An 18183-nucleotide genomic window follows, 5' to 3' on the forward strand; every position below is an offset into this window, starting at 1 on the left:
GTCAATCATGCCAAGCTTGCCAGTATCATGCTGAAGTTTAGCCTTGGGAATGCCCTTGGTGAGGAAATCAGCTAACTGTCCTTCAGAAGTGATGAAAGGTAGACACACTTATCCAGAAGCCACTCTTTCTCGAATGAAGTGTCAATCAACTTCAATATGTTTGGTTCTGTCATGTTGCACTAGATTGTGAGAAAATGTTGATGGCAGCCTGATTATCACAGTATAACATCAATGGCTTATCATGCTCAATACTCAGTTCCTCCATCAACGATCTAAGCCATAGTAGTTCAGAAACTCCATGAGCCATGGCTCTGTATTCAGTTTAAGCTGAAGATCTGGCAACTGGTTGTTTCTTGCTTCTCCAAGAGACAATATTACTTGCCACCAAGCTACAGTATCCAGAGGTAGATCTTCTATCATTAATATTTCCGGCCCAATCAGCATCTATATAGGCTTCAAGTTTCATATGACCATGCTTAGCAAATAAAATTCCCTTTCCAGGAGAACCCTTCAAATAACACAGAATCCGCTCTGCTACCGCCATGTGAGTGTCCTTAGGAGCATGCATGAACTGACTAATGGGAGACTTAAACCCTAAAACCCTAGATGGCATACGGTTGATTAGGTAAGTTGTAGTGAGAACAACATCACCCCAAAATTTTGTAGGGACATGTGAGGCAAATAGGATACTTCTTGCAACTTCAACAATATGCTGATTTTTTCTTTCAGCAACTCCATTCTGTTTTGGGGTCCTAACACAGGAGCTTTGGTGAATAACCCCTAAATCGGTGATATAGTAGGTCAGATTTTTCTCAAAATATTCTTTTGCATTGTCAGATCTAAAATTTTAATTCTACTATCAAACTGGGTTAGAACAAATTCATGGAATTGCCTCACAAGTCTGGGAACTTCATCACGGAACTTCATCAAAAATATCCAAGTGAACCGTGAAAAAATCATCAATGAACAAAATAAAATATTTGTGACCACCCATAGAAGGTAAGTGGTAAGGCCCCCACACATCAGAGTGCACAATATGGAATGGAGAAGATCTTTTATTACTCAAAGGATACTTGCTTCTACAATGTTTTGACAACTCACAAGACTCACAATGAAGACTGGACAGACTAATTCCCTTTAAACAGTTTTGGGAATAAATGACTTAATGCAGAAAAAGAAGGATAACCCAAACAAAAATGACATAACATGACTCGACTAATAGAATCTGTAGATGTAGATCCAAAAGCAACCTTTCGAGGTTGTCCATGGCTCTGTCCAGGAGTGTCTAGCAGATATATTCCATTCACCTCATGGCCACTCCCAATCACTTCTAGATCCTGAAAAACACAATAAGTAGGAAGGTTACACAGCAGTTCAAAGGCTTACTTAGGCTACTTACAGATAACAAATTTGTATTTAGCTTGGGTATATGAAGAGCAGAAGGAAGTACCAAGGAATTTGTAGCCTTGATGGTTCCCTTGCCGGAGATAGGGGCAAGAGAGCCATCGGCTAGGGTGATTTTGTCTCGGCCAGGAAGTAAATCATAAGAAACAAACAAAGTGGAAAGGCTAGTCATATGATCAAAAGCACCAGAATCAATAATCCAAGAGATCGTACGATTACCTGAAATAGTTGCATGATTGGCAAAAGCCCGTATACCTTAATGAGCAAATGCAGAAGAGGTTGAATTTCCTGGAGGGTTCGAAGAAGAAGCCACACCCTCTAGGTGATTGATCATCCTTCCAAACTTCTCATACTCTGCATTCATAGCTAATAACTGCTCGCTAGAAGTCTTCTCTTCAGTTAGGCATCTGTCACTATCTGGACCAGCAGCAATATTGGCACTCCCTGCCTTCATATTATCAGACTTCTTTTGAAACCGAGGAGGAAGAAGCTCAGGATGCAATTTCCAACTCTTGTCTTTAGTGTGTTTTGGTTTCTTACATTACTCACAAATAATTTCTTTCTTCCCTGAGCCACTTGAAGTTCCTGTAACTCCCTTAGGTTTCACTCCCATATTAGCAAAGCGATCATTTAGACCAGCCCCTTGAACCTGGACAAGTCTCCTGCTTTCTTCACTACTTACCAAGGCATAGACTTGAGACAGTGAAACACTATCATTGGATAAGATATTTTGCTTTGTGATGTCATACTCTAGATTCAGCCCTGTCAAAAACTCAAACACCCTGTTTCTCCCAACAAGTTTCATGTAGGTCTCAACATCATTAGTGGTGTCCCAAGCTACAGCTTCTATCAAATCAATTTATTGCCATAGAGACTTCAGTATTGAGAAATAAACAGCTAAAGGTTTCTCCCCTATCTCAAATTCTTCACATCACTCCTCAACTTGTAAGCCCTGGCTACATTTAATTTCTGGGAATAGATTTCAGCAACACTATCCCAAATTTCCTTTGTTGAATTCATCCACAAATAGTGTTGACTAATCTGAGATTGCATTGAGTTCACAAGCCAACAAATAATAGTATAATTTTCCTGCATCCATTTTTCATATAATGGGTCATCTTTCGAGAGAGCCCTTTTGCTCCTGGAGATAAAACCCCATTTGCCTCTACTGCAAATATGAATTTTTACTGATTGTGACCAAGCTAGATAATTAGTTCCATCTAGCTTGACTGTGGTCACAGCCAGTAGAGAGTCAACAAAGGCTCCTGGAACCTGTCCGGATTCAGCAACATGCTTGTTTTCAACTTCTGAAGGGTTCATCTTCTTAAAATACTTCAAAAATAACTTCTAACACCTTCGAATAACAACAAATGAAAACAGAAGAAAAACTGTGTTGTGAGTCAACCTCTATGCAGTTGTACCTGTTAACTGCGTCACCCGGAACCCGAGAGAAACAAAGAAATCTCAGCCGCACCTTGTAGACTTCACAGAACACCAATCCACTTGAATTGATCTTCAAGATGAAGGAAAAGAAGACTTCCAGTCACTGAGTGCCTAGGTCAAACTCCCCATGGGGCCTACAATCCGATTTCTCCAGAAAATTAGGGTTTCGGGCAACACACTTGAATCTGTTAGGACGACAACAAAACCAGTCCCCTTCTCTCCAAAAACCACTAACAACTGGACTGAAACAGGTTTCTTTAACTATTCATCCGATTCAGTTCTCCATACACACTGTGTATGGGAAAAAAGAGGTGAAAAGAGAAGAAGACGAGCCTGCTCTAATACCAAGAAGAAAAACAACCTTTTGAAATGAAGGGACTGTTTAAAATGTTGCAGAGAATCAATATAAAGTAGCAGAAATCAGGTTTCAAGAAGAGAGAAGAGGAAGAAGAAGGTGGCAGCAACTAGGGTTCAGAGAGAGATTTCCGAACATAATCTCCTCTTACACCCCTAATCCCATTTCATTAAGTTAAACTTTAGTAATTTATAGGAAAGGCCGTGGTTGGGCAGAAAACTAAAAACATAACATAAGAAAAATAAGGGCCCAGATTAAGGCCCATTACAGCAAAGAACATAAAAAGATAAAAAAGGATAAACAGCCTATGGGGCCCATCTTCTCTACAAAACCCCAACTTACTCCCCATCTACCTATCTTCCCACCAACCCCAAGATCACTCAATCTCGAGCAATCCCTCCTCTTCTCCCCCTTCCTCATCGCACCCCTTGATTATTTCTAAATGTTCTTCCCTTTTCTTTTTCTCTTCTATTTTTCAAACTTCTCAAATACTATTTTCGCAAAGCCTTCCCCTCACCAAAAAATTAAACCGAGAGACTTTCCTATCTCGACTTCCTTCTCCACCAATTTATTGATATTCACCTTCCCATTTTGTACTAATTCCTTGACTTCTTGGTCCTTTTGACTCTGCTCTACTCTTTCTCTCTCTCTATTCTTGTCCCCAATCTTTGAAACTTCTCCTTATCTTTGCTTTTCTTCTTCTGTTCTCCCGATCGCAACCTCTCTATCCACTAATCTCTAGAGAACTACATCACCAGACTCTCCATCAATAATATCAGTACTTTGTGGCAGCCTGTTCACACGAGAATCAGGCTTGACCCCACTTATCTCACCTGACTCAGTTTCAAAGCTGTCGAACTCTACTGTTCTTTCTCCAACAACCAGTAATGCTTTTCTTTTATCAAAAGGGAAGACCAACACACCTGTAACCACTTGAAGTTCTTTTTCAGAACGTTCAAAATAATCCCCCAGTCCAAAACATCTCTACCTGCTTCCAACACCAGTCTCCTCTCCCATCATTCTCTATTTCCATCCAAGACCAGCTTTTGTACCTTATTGACACTGCCAACAATCACTTCATTTTCTAGCTCTTCATGGGTGTTCTTGGGGTCTTCTCCTTCGATCAATTTATCAGCTTTCAATGACAGAAAATCTTGAAGTTCTGAGTAAACAGCCTCCACCCCAATCCATGTTTTCCTTCTGCAAGACAAACCAAATGTTTTCTATTGTTACCACAGACCTCAGTTACAGCCACAAACCAACCATTCTGATTACATTTTAGAACCACATGATATTTTCTCCCTTGAAGTTCCAATAACTCATCCAACTGATTTTCTTCACTGAAATAAATGCTAAACCAATGAATCCTTTCAGCCAACGTGTAGCTTCTTCTATTAAGAAGATAGTTGTTCTTCCTTTCTCTTAGTTTCAAAATTGAAATTTTTCTACTTCTTCCTTCTTCTAGTATCGGCTTCTTCGCTTCAATCGTGAACTGTAATCTCCATCTTCTTTCTATGGCAGAAAGCACTTCCATTGGTTTGATGTGATACAAAACTCTGGATATGATGTGGTTTCCTTTTACATTGATAAAACACATTTTAATATTCATCTAACCCTTGTCCCAACTATATAGAGTCAACTAAATGAATCCTGCTCCACCATTTCATTCTGTTCAGTGCCAAGACAGCTTTTAGTGTTATCAAAAAAAAAATGACAGAACTTATTCCACTGAAAAATTATAGATTATAATTAGTTTTCTTTCATTCCTACCCCCCACCCCCAAGCGAAGCTTTAGTAGGTATTTAGAGAAGATAAAAATCAACCAAACAAAACATATTTAGGAGGAGGTCCCATGATGCATGTTATTTTCTAATGATGTTGTTTTAATTGATAAAATGAAACTAACAAAGGATTAAATACAAATTACAAAATTAAGCTTATGGACAAATGCCTTAGAAACAAGATGGGTAAAATGGAGGGGAGTTGTATGTGATAGGTGAATACCACTTAGATTAAAAGGAAAATTCTATAAGACAGTTGTAAAGCCAGATGTGTTGTATGGAGGAGTGTTGGGCAGTCAAGAAACAACATGACCAGAAAATGAATGTGGCAGAAATGTGTATGCTGAGATGGATGAGTAGAAAAACTAGAAAGGATAGGATCAAAAATGAAGTTATTCATAGGAACCTAGGAGTAGCTCCAATAGGAGACAAGTAAACTAAGATGGCTTGGTCAGCATAGAAGACTATCAACAGCACCCATAAGAAGAATTGATTTGTTACAAGTTGAACGGCTAGAAGGGCAAGGGGTAGACCAAAAAGGGCATGGATAGAAGTAGTAAGAAATGATTTAAGCACCAATAATTTAAAATGGATATGGTATTAAACATATTGGACTGGCAAAACAGGATTCATGTAGCGGACTCCATATAGTTGAGATAAGGCATGGATGATGATAATAATGATGAAACATTAACCAGACAAAACCATCAAATCATACTGCTTTATTAACCTAACAACCGACAATTTTAATGAATACTAAAGAATTTATAAAATTGCCATGACTAGAAAGATAAAGATTAATATGAATAAAAAAGAAAAAAAGAAAGAAAGAAGAGGAAATAGAAGCCAACTAAACCTGTTCGCATCTCCCTAAATTTTCCTTGTCCCCATCATAGCCCTGCACATGGAAAGGATCAGTAAGAATAGGAGACTGTAATTGTCAACAGTACCTCACTTTTTTAATCTCAAGGACAATAGGGAAGATAGAAGAAATGAAACAGAAATATACATATATATAGGAGTCCCGATTTATAAAGCAAAAGAACAATAGTTCGAAATAACTCTCTACCTTCAATTTATCCATCTCCTCTTTTGTTGGGCAAAACTTAATTAGGTTATCAACCTGATCAATATCCATTGCCGACTCATCCAATGCAAGCACTGAACTCTGTACAATACCAATGAAAACACAAGAACACGAGGGAGGATCAATCCAAAAAACTGTTTTATCGCCACATAATGTAACTGGGAAGAATACAGTTTCTATGTGAAAGAAGGCAGCCAATGCTAGCCCAGGCAGTCAGGCACTAGGTGACAAAGAGATTATGGAAGAAAGAGACAGTACACATTATCCAGGAACTTGAACAAACAGGCTTAAAGTTACAAAGAGGCATGCCCTAACTGCTACAATTGAAGAAGCTCATGCTGAACCCAAACTACTTACAATGGAGAGGAAACATTCTTGCGAAGGAAAAAATAAATAAAATAAAATAAAAGCAAAGAAAAGAAAAAGGAGATAATGTGCTTAAAAACTTTAAAGCAACATCTATCAGCTTACCAAAAGATCTGGTAAAGGTATCTTAACTTTTGAAAGCATAATTTCACAATTATTTGCTCTTCTTAGATCAATCTGCAAGACATAAACAGTTATCATGGGATATTAAAAACAGAATTGTTGTTCTGGTATGATAATCAGTTCAACACCATGACATAACAGAAAATAAAGAATAAGAAATTGTCAAAAACAACAGAAAAAAGAGTAAGAAAAAAATACACAATAACTTCAAATTCAACACTCTTTTTTTTTGAGATCACTACTCATAATTGAGCAGGTCATCTTTCCATTATGGAGAAGAAATTAGAATATAGGAACCATTTAACCATGTCTTAGCTGACAGATTTTCAATCTGGGAGACAGTTAAGTCACGTAAATTATGCTTATGGATCCATGATCCCTCCACAATTCATGCATATTAATCTGCAAGTTCACCACCAGGCTTCCAATACCTGATGATTGACCAATAAACAGTACACGCATTAATAACTGATACTCCGAATTACCATCTAGGGTGCTATTGTGAACTCCATTTTCCATCTATCACTCAGGAGATGGTGCCAAGATATGCAAACTTGCTTTAAAGATAATTGGAGGGATAACTCCAAACTTAAGAAAAAACAAACAACCTCAAATAAATTCCAATTATTTTGGTTTGCGTAAGAAATAAAACAGAACAGCAAGAACTTATTTGGTCAAGAAAAATAAGCTGAAAAGGAGAGAAGAAAGTTCAGAACATAACAAGAGAGATGTGAGAGAAAAAGAACCTTTGTACAGATTCTTTTTTGAGAGGACTTTTTTTGAGAGTGAACATTTTTTGAGAGTGTACAGAAATTAACTTCTGATCATACTTTTTTGAGAGTGGACTTTTTTTTGAGGTCATTTTTGTACAGATTCTCATTCTACAAAGGACCAGTTATTAATATAATCATACTTTACCTTCTTTCAAAAAAAAAGATGTGGGAGAAAAAGGGTTTGGAGAGAAGAGAATGCAGCTTCTTCCCAGCCCCCTAAACTTATTTTATTAGACCTAATTGCAATTAAACGTAAAATTACAAAGAAACCCTTAATAGTGCAAAAATTCTGTTTTGATATAAAATCTGTGGAGAGAAAGAAATAAAGAAAAAGAAGGTCTTTGCAGAGAAGAGAAAAGGAGAAAAGTTGAAGAGAATGGGGAGAAGCCAAAAATCATATCTGGGCCCCTTTCATTAGCTTATATACTCATAAATAAAACTGAATACAAAGACAAGTATGCCCTTAGTAAGTCGGCTACTTGTAAAAACTAAGTAAACACTCTTAGTCTAAAACATAAACTAATGGGCCTTGGGCCCAATAACTCAACAAAGGCAAATAGGACTATGCCGGAAAGAGAAGAAGCTAGAGTTGAGGAAGAGAAGGAGATCATTCAAAGAGAAGTATTGAGTGGGGTTGAAGGGAAGAAGAAAACGAGAGAAGAGGTAGTGTTAGGAGGGGACAGAGAAGGAAAAGGGGATGTTAACGTTGTAGAGGAGAAAGAAGGGGAGAAAGGAGCAGGGAATGAGGGAGGGGGGAAACGAGGGTGAAGGAAGAAAGAGTTGGGGTGGGGTTAACACATATAAAAGGAAAAGATATAGAACTTTTCCATTAGAAGAAAACAGAGAAGGGAGGGGAGATAGCGGATGTAGGAGAGCAATTTGGGGAAGAAAATGAGAATGATTCGATGATAGATGAAGTCCATAAGATAGAGAAGAGCTGTGACATTGAAAAAGTGATAAATAAGGAAGTGTAAGTCAGCAGGATTCTAGGTTTGTTTTTCTTAGGTGGGGAGGAGTTTGAAAAGGAAGCTTTTAAGTCTGTGGAAGCAAGAAATGGGGAGAACAATAATAAACAGGAGCCACTGGTTGACTGTAACTCAAGTTAATCCTTCAAGGGATGAAGGAGACGATTGGAAGATGCAAGAATGGAACCAATGAAAAGGAAGAGGATTTGGAGGAGGTGGAGGGGTCAGATAGAGGCCAGGAACTTGCCGCAAGGTTGAAAAAAGCTACAGGAACCTTAACCACAGCTAAAAGATGCAGATCTAGAAGGTTAGGAAAAGTCATCAGCAAATAACAGTGTCAAAGCTTTTTGCAAGGCTAAAAGGTGCTCTGTTTGGCATTGGGCCTAACAAGGCAGTAAGAAAACATAAAAATGTAGTCAAAAGATAACAAGAAGTTTGCATCCAAGATTCAAACGAAAAGACTGATTGAGTCAGAGTCAATTAGGGGTTGGGTTTTGTTTTGGTTTTTAGCCGGGTGTTAGGTATGGGTGATGGGAATGGTTAAGGGCGTCGATTTTTTGGGATATGAAGATCGGTATTTTTTCAATCTATTTTGTATCATTTATGTGTTGGTTGTAAGAGCTTTGGTGTAAAGGGGTTGGCCATGTGTGGGTAGGTTGGGATGGATGGTTGTTGTTTTAATCTTGTTGAGTGTTTTTTCTTGTTTTCTTATGTTCTCTTTGGGTGATTGCTTATCACCTTTCCGTGTATCTTCTTTTTGTTTTAATAATTTTTTTTAGTTATCTTCAAAAAAAACTTCCCTTTTCTGATTGAAAGTTAGCTTTAAAAAAACAAAAAATAAATACACACATTTACTTCCAACTTCACCACAGTAGTGCAGACTTATTTAAGTTGGTTTTGAGACCTGAAAAGGTGGTAGCCATTCAAGATTTTAATTTAAGTTGTTATCCTAATTTCCTTAATCATCATAAAACATGATAGTATCATTCACATACCAAAGTTGCAAAAACATACATTTTCTGAATGCCCAACATTTTGCTCTATTTTTTCTGAAAAATAAAGAGAATTTTTCATTAAAAAGGAAAAGAAATACAGCAGAAAGTTGATAAGACACCACCCAGAAGAGAAAGCAAACAAAGGACCCAACATTTCAACATCAAAGACCCCATAACAAAACCCAAAAATAAAAATAAAAAAATAAAAAAAAAAAACGCATCACTTACAAACAAAAAAGTTCATCAAATCAGACTTAAACGAAGATCAAAAATAGCCCCCAAAAAAAACCCTTGAAACGAGAGAAGCACCAACCAGACAGCTGAACAAAAATGCAACTACTACTTGCAAACCGAGGCCTCATTCTTCACCCACGAGCACATCCTCCTGGCCTGAATCATCCTCATTTCATGCTAGCCTTCTCCAAGAACTTTTTTATTCAACTTCTCTTCCCTTCTCCTTTCAAACTCCTCACCATCCTAAAAAACGAAACCCAGGCTTTTACCAATTGACATCTCTTTCCACTATTTTCTGAAGAGACACACATCGTGAAACGCCATCCTTATCATCATTACTTTGCAACATCAAATTCGCAACAGAATCAGGACCATCAACACTCACCTTGTTGTCTTGTTGCTCCTTCCCCAAATGGAAGCCCAATGGCTGAACCTGCATCATCACCTCCCTATGATCACTGCCAGATGACAAATTGCCTCTCATACCTTTTTCTCATGTAGTAAACCCATTTGTAGTTTTTTGCAGGTCCTGCCCCAGCCATATCAAGCTTCAGCCTAGAAAAGATTTTCGTCACATGCACAACATTAGGGTTTGTTGAGCTACGCATTTTCTTACTAAGCACCCCGTTTAACAACTCCTTCTCTTCAGTCTTGCACCTTCAATCCAAATCAACACCCAACCTTCCAACCTTTTCACCTGCTCAAAACAAAAATAGTCACCAACGTGGCTCTTATCCTGGCCACCAACACTGCCACCATCAAATATAGCCCCCTTTCCTCTGGTTTCATGTCTGTCCTCATTTTCAGCATCACCATTGGCACACCATTCCCCAACTACCTCCTCCCCTCTTCCAGCCTCTCAACCTCAGCAGAGAAAACCTCCTCAGAGACCAATGGAGCTGGTTTTCTGAAATTGTACCTGATTTCTTGAGATGCCGCAGCAGCAACCCTGGCTCAGAAGAGATGCAAATCACCGTAGAATCTCTAACAACTGAGAGCAGAAACTAAGTATTCCATCCATAGAAGAAGATTAGTGATCAACAAGATTCGCCCCTAATCCTCCAACAATCCTCTTCTTACCACTCTTATCATACTCAGTGATTACCAAACCCACCTTTTCTCCCTTTTTCTTTCTAACCTCAGTCCAGAGTCCAGGCACACCTTCCCAACACCTCACACCTTTTAAATTTTGGTCGTTTAAAGCCTAAAAGCTTTCTCTTGTCCACTTTACCCTTCCTAAACCGATTGACCTTACTAGTTCCTGCTATTAAAAAACAACATTCAAGGCCTAGGCCCCACTCAATTCTCCAATTGAACAAGATGAAGACTTTGAATGAACAAACTGGTCAAAATAAGATGATGATAGTCGTGAGTTACTGTCCTTAGTAACCAACATTTTGCTCTATAAAACATTATAGGTCTTTTAGATGTCTTATAAAATTTCCTTTCAGTCAAAGTGATATCTTCAGCTATGCTACACTCAAATGGCACATCTCCACTAGGGGTGGAAACAAGTCGAGCTTTTCACAAGCTATTCGAGCTCTACTCGTGAGGATCGCAAGCCTAATATTAATACACTTGGGCAGGGATGTAAACGGATCGGACCGGATTCGAATCAGGGTATATTCAAATCTGATCTGACATTATTCATAATTAAAACTTATTTTTATAATTCTTATTTTTTATATGTAAAATAAAAAATACTTTCTATTTTTATAGGAAATTTGGCCCACAGTCGAGCCCAAGCTGAGATGAGCTTGAACCTACAAACTTTTGAGTCGAACCAAACTCGAGTGCCAGTCTCTAGCTTGAATCAACCTTGAGCTCAAGCTCGAGTGTCATGGTGAGCCGAGCCCAAATAGCCAGATATTTGTCTTGGCTCGGCTCAAATCCACCCCTAATCTCACCATTTTTTTAGATCAATAACTGACAGATTTCATTAAAAATAGAGAGAAAAGATACAAGGGAACAATAAAGGGGAGATAACCTCTCTTATCTCCCCCAACCAAAACAAGAAAACAAAGAAAAAAATTACAAGATGGCCCAAAATAAAGAGCCCTAGTTGCCCCCTGTTTAGCTAACCCATCAACAAAGGAGTTAGCACTTCTTTTAACCCAACTCATCTTCACCTCAATATTCTTAGTCAACCAATTGAATTTTCTCTTCTCATTATTGTAGTTCCAAAAATTATTTGTATCGTTTTTTAGCCAATCCACTACCAGTTTAGAGTCACCCTCTATGACCAAATTTGGTGATGTTCAATTCAAGTGCCTTTTGAGTTCCATCGATAGCTGAAATCTCAGCTCTAAGAGAACCGCCCACTCCTATTGGCCCTGAAAATAGAGCAACTACCACACCCTCCTCACTTCTTAAGACACCCCCAATTCCTGATGGACCCAGGTTGCCCATGCTACTTCCATCGAAATTAAGTTTGACAAAACCACTGGGAGGAGTCCAAGAAGGTAGGGGATGTCTTTAACCAGAGCTGAAATTGTGATTTCCTTCCAAATTCTTTAAAAAACTTCATCGGATGAAAAGTCCTTAAATAGTACCATAGACTTCAGTCAATGCACCACTCTTATCTGAATTAACTCCAGAGTTTCTAACAGACTTCTTTCCTTTTATGTGAAAATTCTCCCGTTCCTTTCTTCCCAAATGGTCCAACAAGCAGCAGCCCTTAGGCATCTCCACATGACTCTTCCTCTTTTTTTCAACCAGCTAAAAGAAGGGAGCAAAAAGGCTCTATACATCTGGTGGAGGAGACCATTTGCACCCAAACAAAGATAAACACCACTCCCAAATGTGATTAGTAACAGAGCAGGAAATCAGTAAATGATAACCAGTCTCACCTTCAGCCTTGCAAAGACACGCCAGTGAGGAGAAAACAACTCTTAGGCCTCTTTCTCTGAAGAAGATCATATGTGTTGACTCTTTCCAAGATTGCTTCCCAACAGAAACTCCCAACCCTTGGAGGAATCGGTTTGCACCAAACTTCCTTAACTGGAAAAGGCTACCCTAACTGACCTGATGGATGAACTAAGGCTTTGAAGAAGGAAGCACAATAGAAAGCCCCAAAGGCTGATAAGGTCCATACCCTTCTATCTGAAATAGTAGGATCCAGAAAAATTCTTTCAAGAATATTGAGAAGGGACATGGTATTATTCAATTCTGACTCCCCTTAACTGCTCTTCTAAAACCCAAAATCCCAAAATTTAATAAGATTACCAGAGTGTAGATCATACTTATCCACGGGATGAAGAGAGGTAAGGAGGCTTGGAGATTCCATGGAGAAGCTTTGTAGTCCTAGTCGAGATTCCAGCATCCCAATCATTGCTTGCAAGCCCATGAATACTTACCACAATCTTCGCCCAAAACTTTTCTTTCTCTAGGGGAATTCTCCATAATCACTTACCCAACAATGCCACGTTCCTCTTCTCAATGTTCCCTAGTCCTAGGCCTCCACACTCTTTACTTCTACTCACCAAATCACTTCTAACCCTATGATCCTTTTTCTCCTCACCTGGGTCCCATAGAAAATCCCTCATTATATTTTTCCAGCCTCCTCGATATCTTCCCTGGCATTTTAAAAACTGACATAAAATATATCAGAAGGTTTGCAAGATAGATATTATCAAGGTGGCTCTCCCCCAAGAGACAAATAATCCCTCTTCCAAGCAGCTAACCGCTTTTCAAATCTCCCTACCACCGGATCCCAAAAATTTTGTTTCATTGGTTTATCCCCAAGAGGTAGACCCAAGTACTTCATTGGCCAATTGGATACCACACACCCTAAAATGCATGCACACTCCACCACTCTTCCCTCAAGATTCACCCCTACTATACAGCTTTTGTCAAAATCCACTTTTAGATTAGACATTTGCTCGAACAACTATATAGTAAGTTTCAGATTCCTAAACCACCTACAATCACCATCCTCACAAAATAGAACCATATCGTCCACAAATTGCAGGTGGGTTAGGGGTACCCCATCCTTACCAACTCTCCAACCTTTAATTAGATTCCTAGAGCCTGCTCTACAAACCAATCCATACCCCTAATCTCCACATCATCTACCCCATTTTGTATCTATGGGCAACATCCTCTTCAATCTCCAAAAATTGTTGAACATAATCACCCTGGATAAATGCCCTCATATTACTTCTAGTTCCTATAATTCCTTTATTTAATTTGAAACTCTCTTCATGTGTAACCTCTAAACTACAAACCCTGCATATCTTTGACCAACCTGAATCAAGTTCCAGTCAAAGAACTCACTAGGTTAATTAGGAAGAAAGTCAATTATGAGGTTTTCGAAGTGGTTGTTGGAAGACTTGGATTTGATTTGGGTCATAGGGATAAGGAGAAGAGGTTGGATGGAAATGGTGCGGTCTTGGAAATTCCTAAGAAGACCAGAGGTTCAAACAAGCTTAACGTGATTCATGTTATGAAGGTATTCTCAAGACTGAAAGATGGTTTGGTGGGAGCTGGACCGACCAATAAGTATAAAAGAATTTACTGAAGAAAAGGGGTTAAAAATAACTCCCCAAGTCGTGAGAACTCGTGTCTGGAGTCGTCTCTCTCTTCCGGAGGGGCTGGAAAGGTTTCCCCTGTGGTGGAGTCCCAAAGGATGGAATCGAAAAGGCATAACGGTTCAGAAAAACAAATCAATTCGATGTTATCTCAAAAGAGGTTTCTGAATTCTGCCGAAGTGAGTCAAGTGACGGCGGGGGACAAGGCAATAGAGCTAAGAGGAGTGGACTTGAAGACTCTAGTTGATAGATAAGTGGAAATCGGAAAGTCCTTGGGTTTGTTCTTTTTAGGAGGGGAGGAATTTGCTAGAAGAGCTTTTGAAGCTATGGAGAAAAAAGAGGAAGTTGGAAAGCATGAGAAAGTTCTGGAAGAGATGGGGGGATTTGGGATGAGGAAGGAGGTCCAGAAGAGATTGATGATGTGGAAAATTGATCGGCACTTTGGCTGGTGTAGTGCTTGCTGTGTTTGTGCTCTCTCGTGTTTCTCTTTCTCGGTTCCTCTTTGTGGTAGGCAGTAGACGAAGTAGTTGGTGGGCCAGGGGTGTTATCTTAACACCTGCCTTTAGTTAGTATTCAGCTTTTCCTTTTTAATAAAATTTCCTTATTATCTATCAGAAAAAAAAAAAGAACTCACTAGCTTGTAAGATGAAAAAATTAACAAACAACACAAAATACTTAGATATGTTCTACTTGTAAATTCCCAATATACAGTACCTTGGTGTAGAAGATCTTATGTATTTTTGAACAGAAGGAATACAGTATGATACTTTGAAAAACAAAATCATATATAAATGGGCTACATCCTTGAATATTGAAATATATATTAGTCAATTATACAGTATCACTTCAGAACCAAAGATAAATTACCAATTGGACTTTATCAGATTTACGTCCAGCTGAGGAAGCCCGGCTTAAGCTTCCATCTGAGCCCCTTCGTTCAGAATTTGGAACAGCTGCTGAGAAAAGATTCTCCAGTTCAGGCATTTCAACAACCCCTGGACACCTAGCATAAAAAATACATACATATAAAAACAGTTAATTAAGTGCCAATGAGATAGTCGCGGAAATCTCTTCCTCTTCAGCCTCTCCTTTTTATCTTTTGAGTTCTAGTGAAACCACCACCTTTCAAAAAGTTCCAGTGAAATTCTATAAATGGGAAAAGTCATTAATCACAAAATGAAAGAGAATGCAAACACCACACAAGAATAACGTACTTAGATATCTCATCCCATAGGCTTCCCTGTATTGCTCTCGTTAATTTGAACCAATGCAATGGCTTCAGGGTGGTTCTTTTGGGTTGATTCTTTGAACTTGTAATACGTGGTAGTCCCCGTCCCTTTGCACCAAAAGGTGGTCCGGGAGGTGGAGCAACACCACCAGTTCCACTATTGCCTGCAGAAGGAAATTGTGACCCATCACCGGTCCTTGAAACGCCATTGGGGAAAGGAGCTGGAGGAGGAGGCACAGGTGGCCCAGAACTTTGTGATGAAAAACCAGGGGGTGGAGGGGGTGGTGGTGCCAAAGATACATTAATAGAACCTGGGGAAAGACCTGATGGTATAGGAGGAGGTGGAGGGAGAGGAGGACCTGCTGGAAATCCTGGTTTCTTCATAGGTGAAGGGGGAGGATGAGGGGAAGAGGGGTCTGAGAAACCAGTCTTAGGTGGAAAAAGAGGAGGGGGAGGAGGTGGTGCTGATGATAAATTCCCAACAGTGGACCCTGAACATGGGGGTACTGGTGGAGGACAAGAAGGAACTGAATCTGAAGTGGTAATGACAGATAATGGTAGCCCCGAACAGGAAGGAGGTGGAGGTGGAGGTGGGGGAGGAGGAGGAGCTGATGACAACTGGCCTCTGCCCATTGATGAGATTCTGGAATGCTGGGTTAAAGAAGGAACTGAAAGTTTTAGAGTGGGTTGACAATGAGGTGGTTGTGGATGAGAGATTATAGATGTTATTGTGGTAGAAGCAATCAAAGTATTAGGTAATAAGGGAGGAGGAGGTGGCAGTGGTATTGATGAAACAATATTGGACCCTAGAGGTTTAGGTGAACATGGAATAGCAGGAACCAATGGTGCAGAGGGTGGAGGTGGTGTAGTCACAAGAAGAGTGGCTTCTGCACTTCCATCTGAAGTATGATCATGCAAGAGAGCTGTAATACCAAGAGTTGAGGGTGCACTATGATATCTTGACATTGGCACAGGTGATACTTGTAGAGGATTACAATATGAAACTGGATTTGACAGAGAACAAGAAGATGTTCGTTGTGCTATGATCTTTGATTGAGTGGGTCTTTGAAGTGCAACCTGTAGATCTTGAGGCTGAACCTTCCTTTTAGGTGAATCTGAACCTGCAGATGATTTAAAGGAAGGCATGGACTGTTTTTGCAGTGCCACAGACATAGTGTTCTTATTGTTATTTTCTGATGCTACAGGCTTCAGTTTGTCTATAATCTTTTCAGTACTTGACACCTGCAACGGAATCCTAGTTTTTGCATTGTCTAAAACAATAGCCTCTGACTTCTCTTGCAGAACATTTGATGTACTTGGTTGCTGAAGCAAGTTTATAACAGCAGAGTCTGCCTTTGGATCTGTGCTCATAATGTCATTTTCTGATGCTACAGGCTTCAGTTTCTTTATAACTTTTTCAGTACTTGACACCTGCAACGGAGCTCTATTTTCTGCATTCTCTGAAGCAGCAGCCTCCAACTTCTCTTGCAGAACATTTGATGAATTTGTTTTCTGAAGCAAATTTGTAGCAGCAGAGTCTGCCTTCGGATCTGTGCTGTTAATGTTATTTTCTGATGCTACAGGCTTCAGTTTCTTTATAGCTTTTTCAGTACTTGACACCTGCAACAGAGATCTAAGTTCTGCATTCTCTAAAGCAGCAGCCTCCAACTTCTCTTGCAGAACATTTGATACACTCCTTCTCCAAAGCAAATTTATAGCAGCAGCATCTGCCATTGAATCTCTGATCTTAATGTTATTTTGTGATGCTACAGGCTTCAGTTTCTTCATAGCCCTTTCAGTACTTGACACCCGCAACAGAGCTCTAATTTCTGAATCCTCTAAAGCAGCAGCCCCCAACCTCTCTTGCAGAATATTTGATAGACTCCTTTGCCAAAGCAAATTTATAGCAGCAGAGTCTGCCTTTGGATCTAGCCAATCTGTATTGTTAAATATCTCCTGAACTTTAGCAAATGCTTCCATAGGAAGGCCTTCATTCTCCTCAAAACAAGGCAAATCCATTGCGCTAGGAGAGGCAGCAGTATCCATTTCTGAGAAAAGAACCTTTACCATACACAGAAAATTATATATATATATAAAAAAAAAAATTAGAAAGCCACTAATTTAAGCTAGGCTATTCAAATAAAGCAGGAAAGGCACATACCTCTGCTCTGAATTCCTTGGGAAACCGATCCTTGGCATTCCACAAGATGTCAATATCATCACGGCTAAGAATCAAGATATTTGATCTAATGAAGGCTGTGTTAAACATGACTCGAAACATCATCTCCTCACGTTCCAGATCATCATCTAAGCTAATGCACTCCAGCACGACATCACCTTGAATATGACAGTAAATGTCGATTTTAACGAATTTGCAGTCTGCCTGCACCAAGGTATTTAGGAGTTTTATTTGATAAATAATTAGGCAGGGTCCAAGAAGTGATTTTTCCTAAAGACAGTCATGGTTTGAGTGATGTCTTTAAGTATAGAAAATTAAAAAAAAAAAAAAAGCATAAAGTTTAATCATATTATTGGTCATGATTTTATAAGCCCAACCAGAAGATCTCATAACCAACTAATGTTGGCTCAGTTGGTAGGATCTCTGACCCATAGCAGAGACCTGGGATCCAATCATTCTAACCCCCTCCCCCCATGATATCAACTCTAAAGATATATTTTACCGTTTTCCCCTTCCTCTGAACAGGTCGGGAAAATATTAACTCTCCAGAAATAAGTAAACAAATTATATGCTTACATCCATCAAATCAGACAAGTTCCATTTTTCTCCCTAATCCAATTTTAAGAACCTTAATTCTATGCTGGAATTAAAGTCAGTACTAAGAGATCCCCCCCCTGGTTTAGAATTCAGGGCTTCACCTGGAAGATATCCATGGTGGGAC

The 18183-nt window shown here is 39.3% G+C and overlaps 1 protein-coding gene across 8 annotated transcripts in view; it reads right to left on the reverse strand.

Moving 5' to 3' along the window:
• LOC104610729 (formin-like protein 18) overlaps window positions 1-18183 on the reverse strand; it is a 99807-nt gene that overhangs the window by 78487 nt on the left and 3137 nt on the right. For all 8 annotated transcript variants that reach the window (XM_088893396.1, XM_019199984.2, XM_010277483.3 and 5 more), the window contains exons 3-8: window positions 17445-17666; window positions 15270-17344; window positions 14923-15058; window positions 6542-6613; window positions 6053-6151; window positions 5840-5881 (exon numbers count right to left, since the gene is read on the reverse strand). In XM_088893396.1, coding sequence (XP_088749522.1) covers window positions 5840-5881; window positions 6053-6151; window positions 6542-6613; window positions 14923-15058; window positions 15270-17344; window positions 17445-17666 — 2646 coding nt within the window. The remainder of the gene's footprint in view (window positions 1-5839; window positions 5882-6052; window positions 6152-6541; window positions 6614-14922; window positions 15059-15269; window positions 17345-17444; window positions 17667-18183) is intronic.

The sequence above is a fragment of the Nelumbo nucifera genome, chromosome 8 (genome assembly GCF_055504915.1).
Source record: "Nelumbo nucifera cultivar China Antique chromosome 8, China Antique-T2T, whole genome shotgun sequence".
In the NCBI taxonomy this organism is placed as follows: Eukaryota; Viridiplantae; Streptophyta; class Magnoliopsida; order Proteales; family Nelumbonaceae; genus Nelumbo; species Nelumbo nucifera.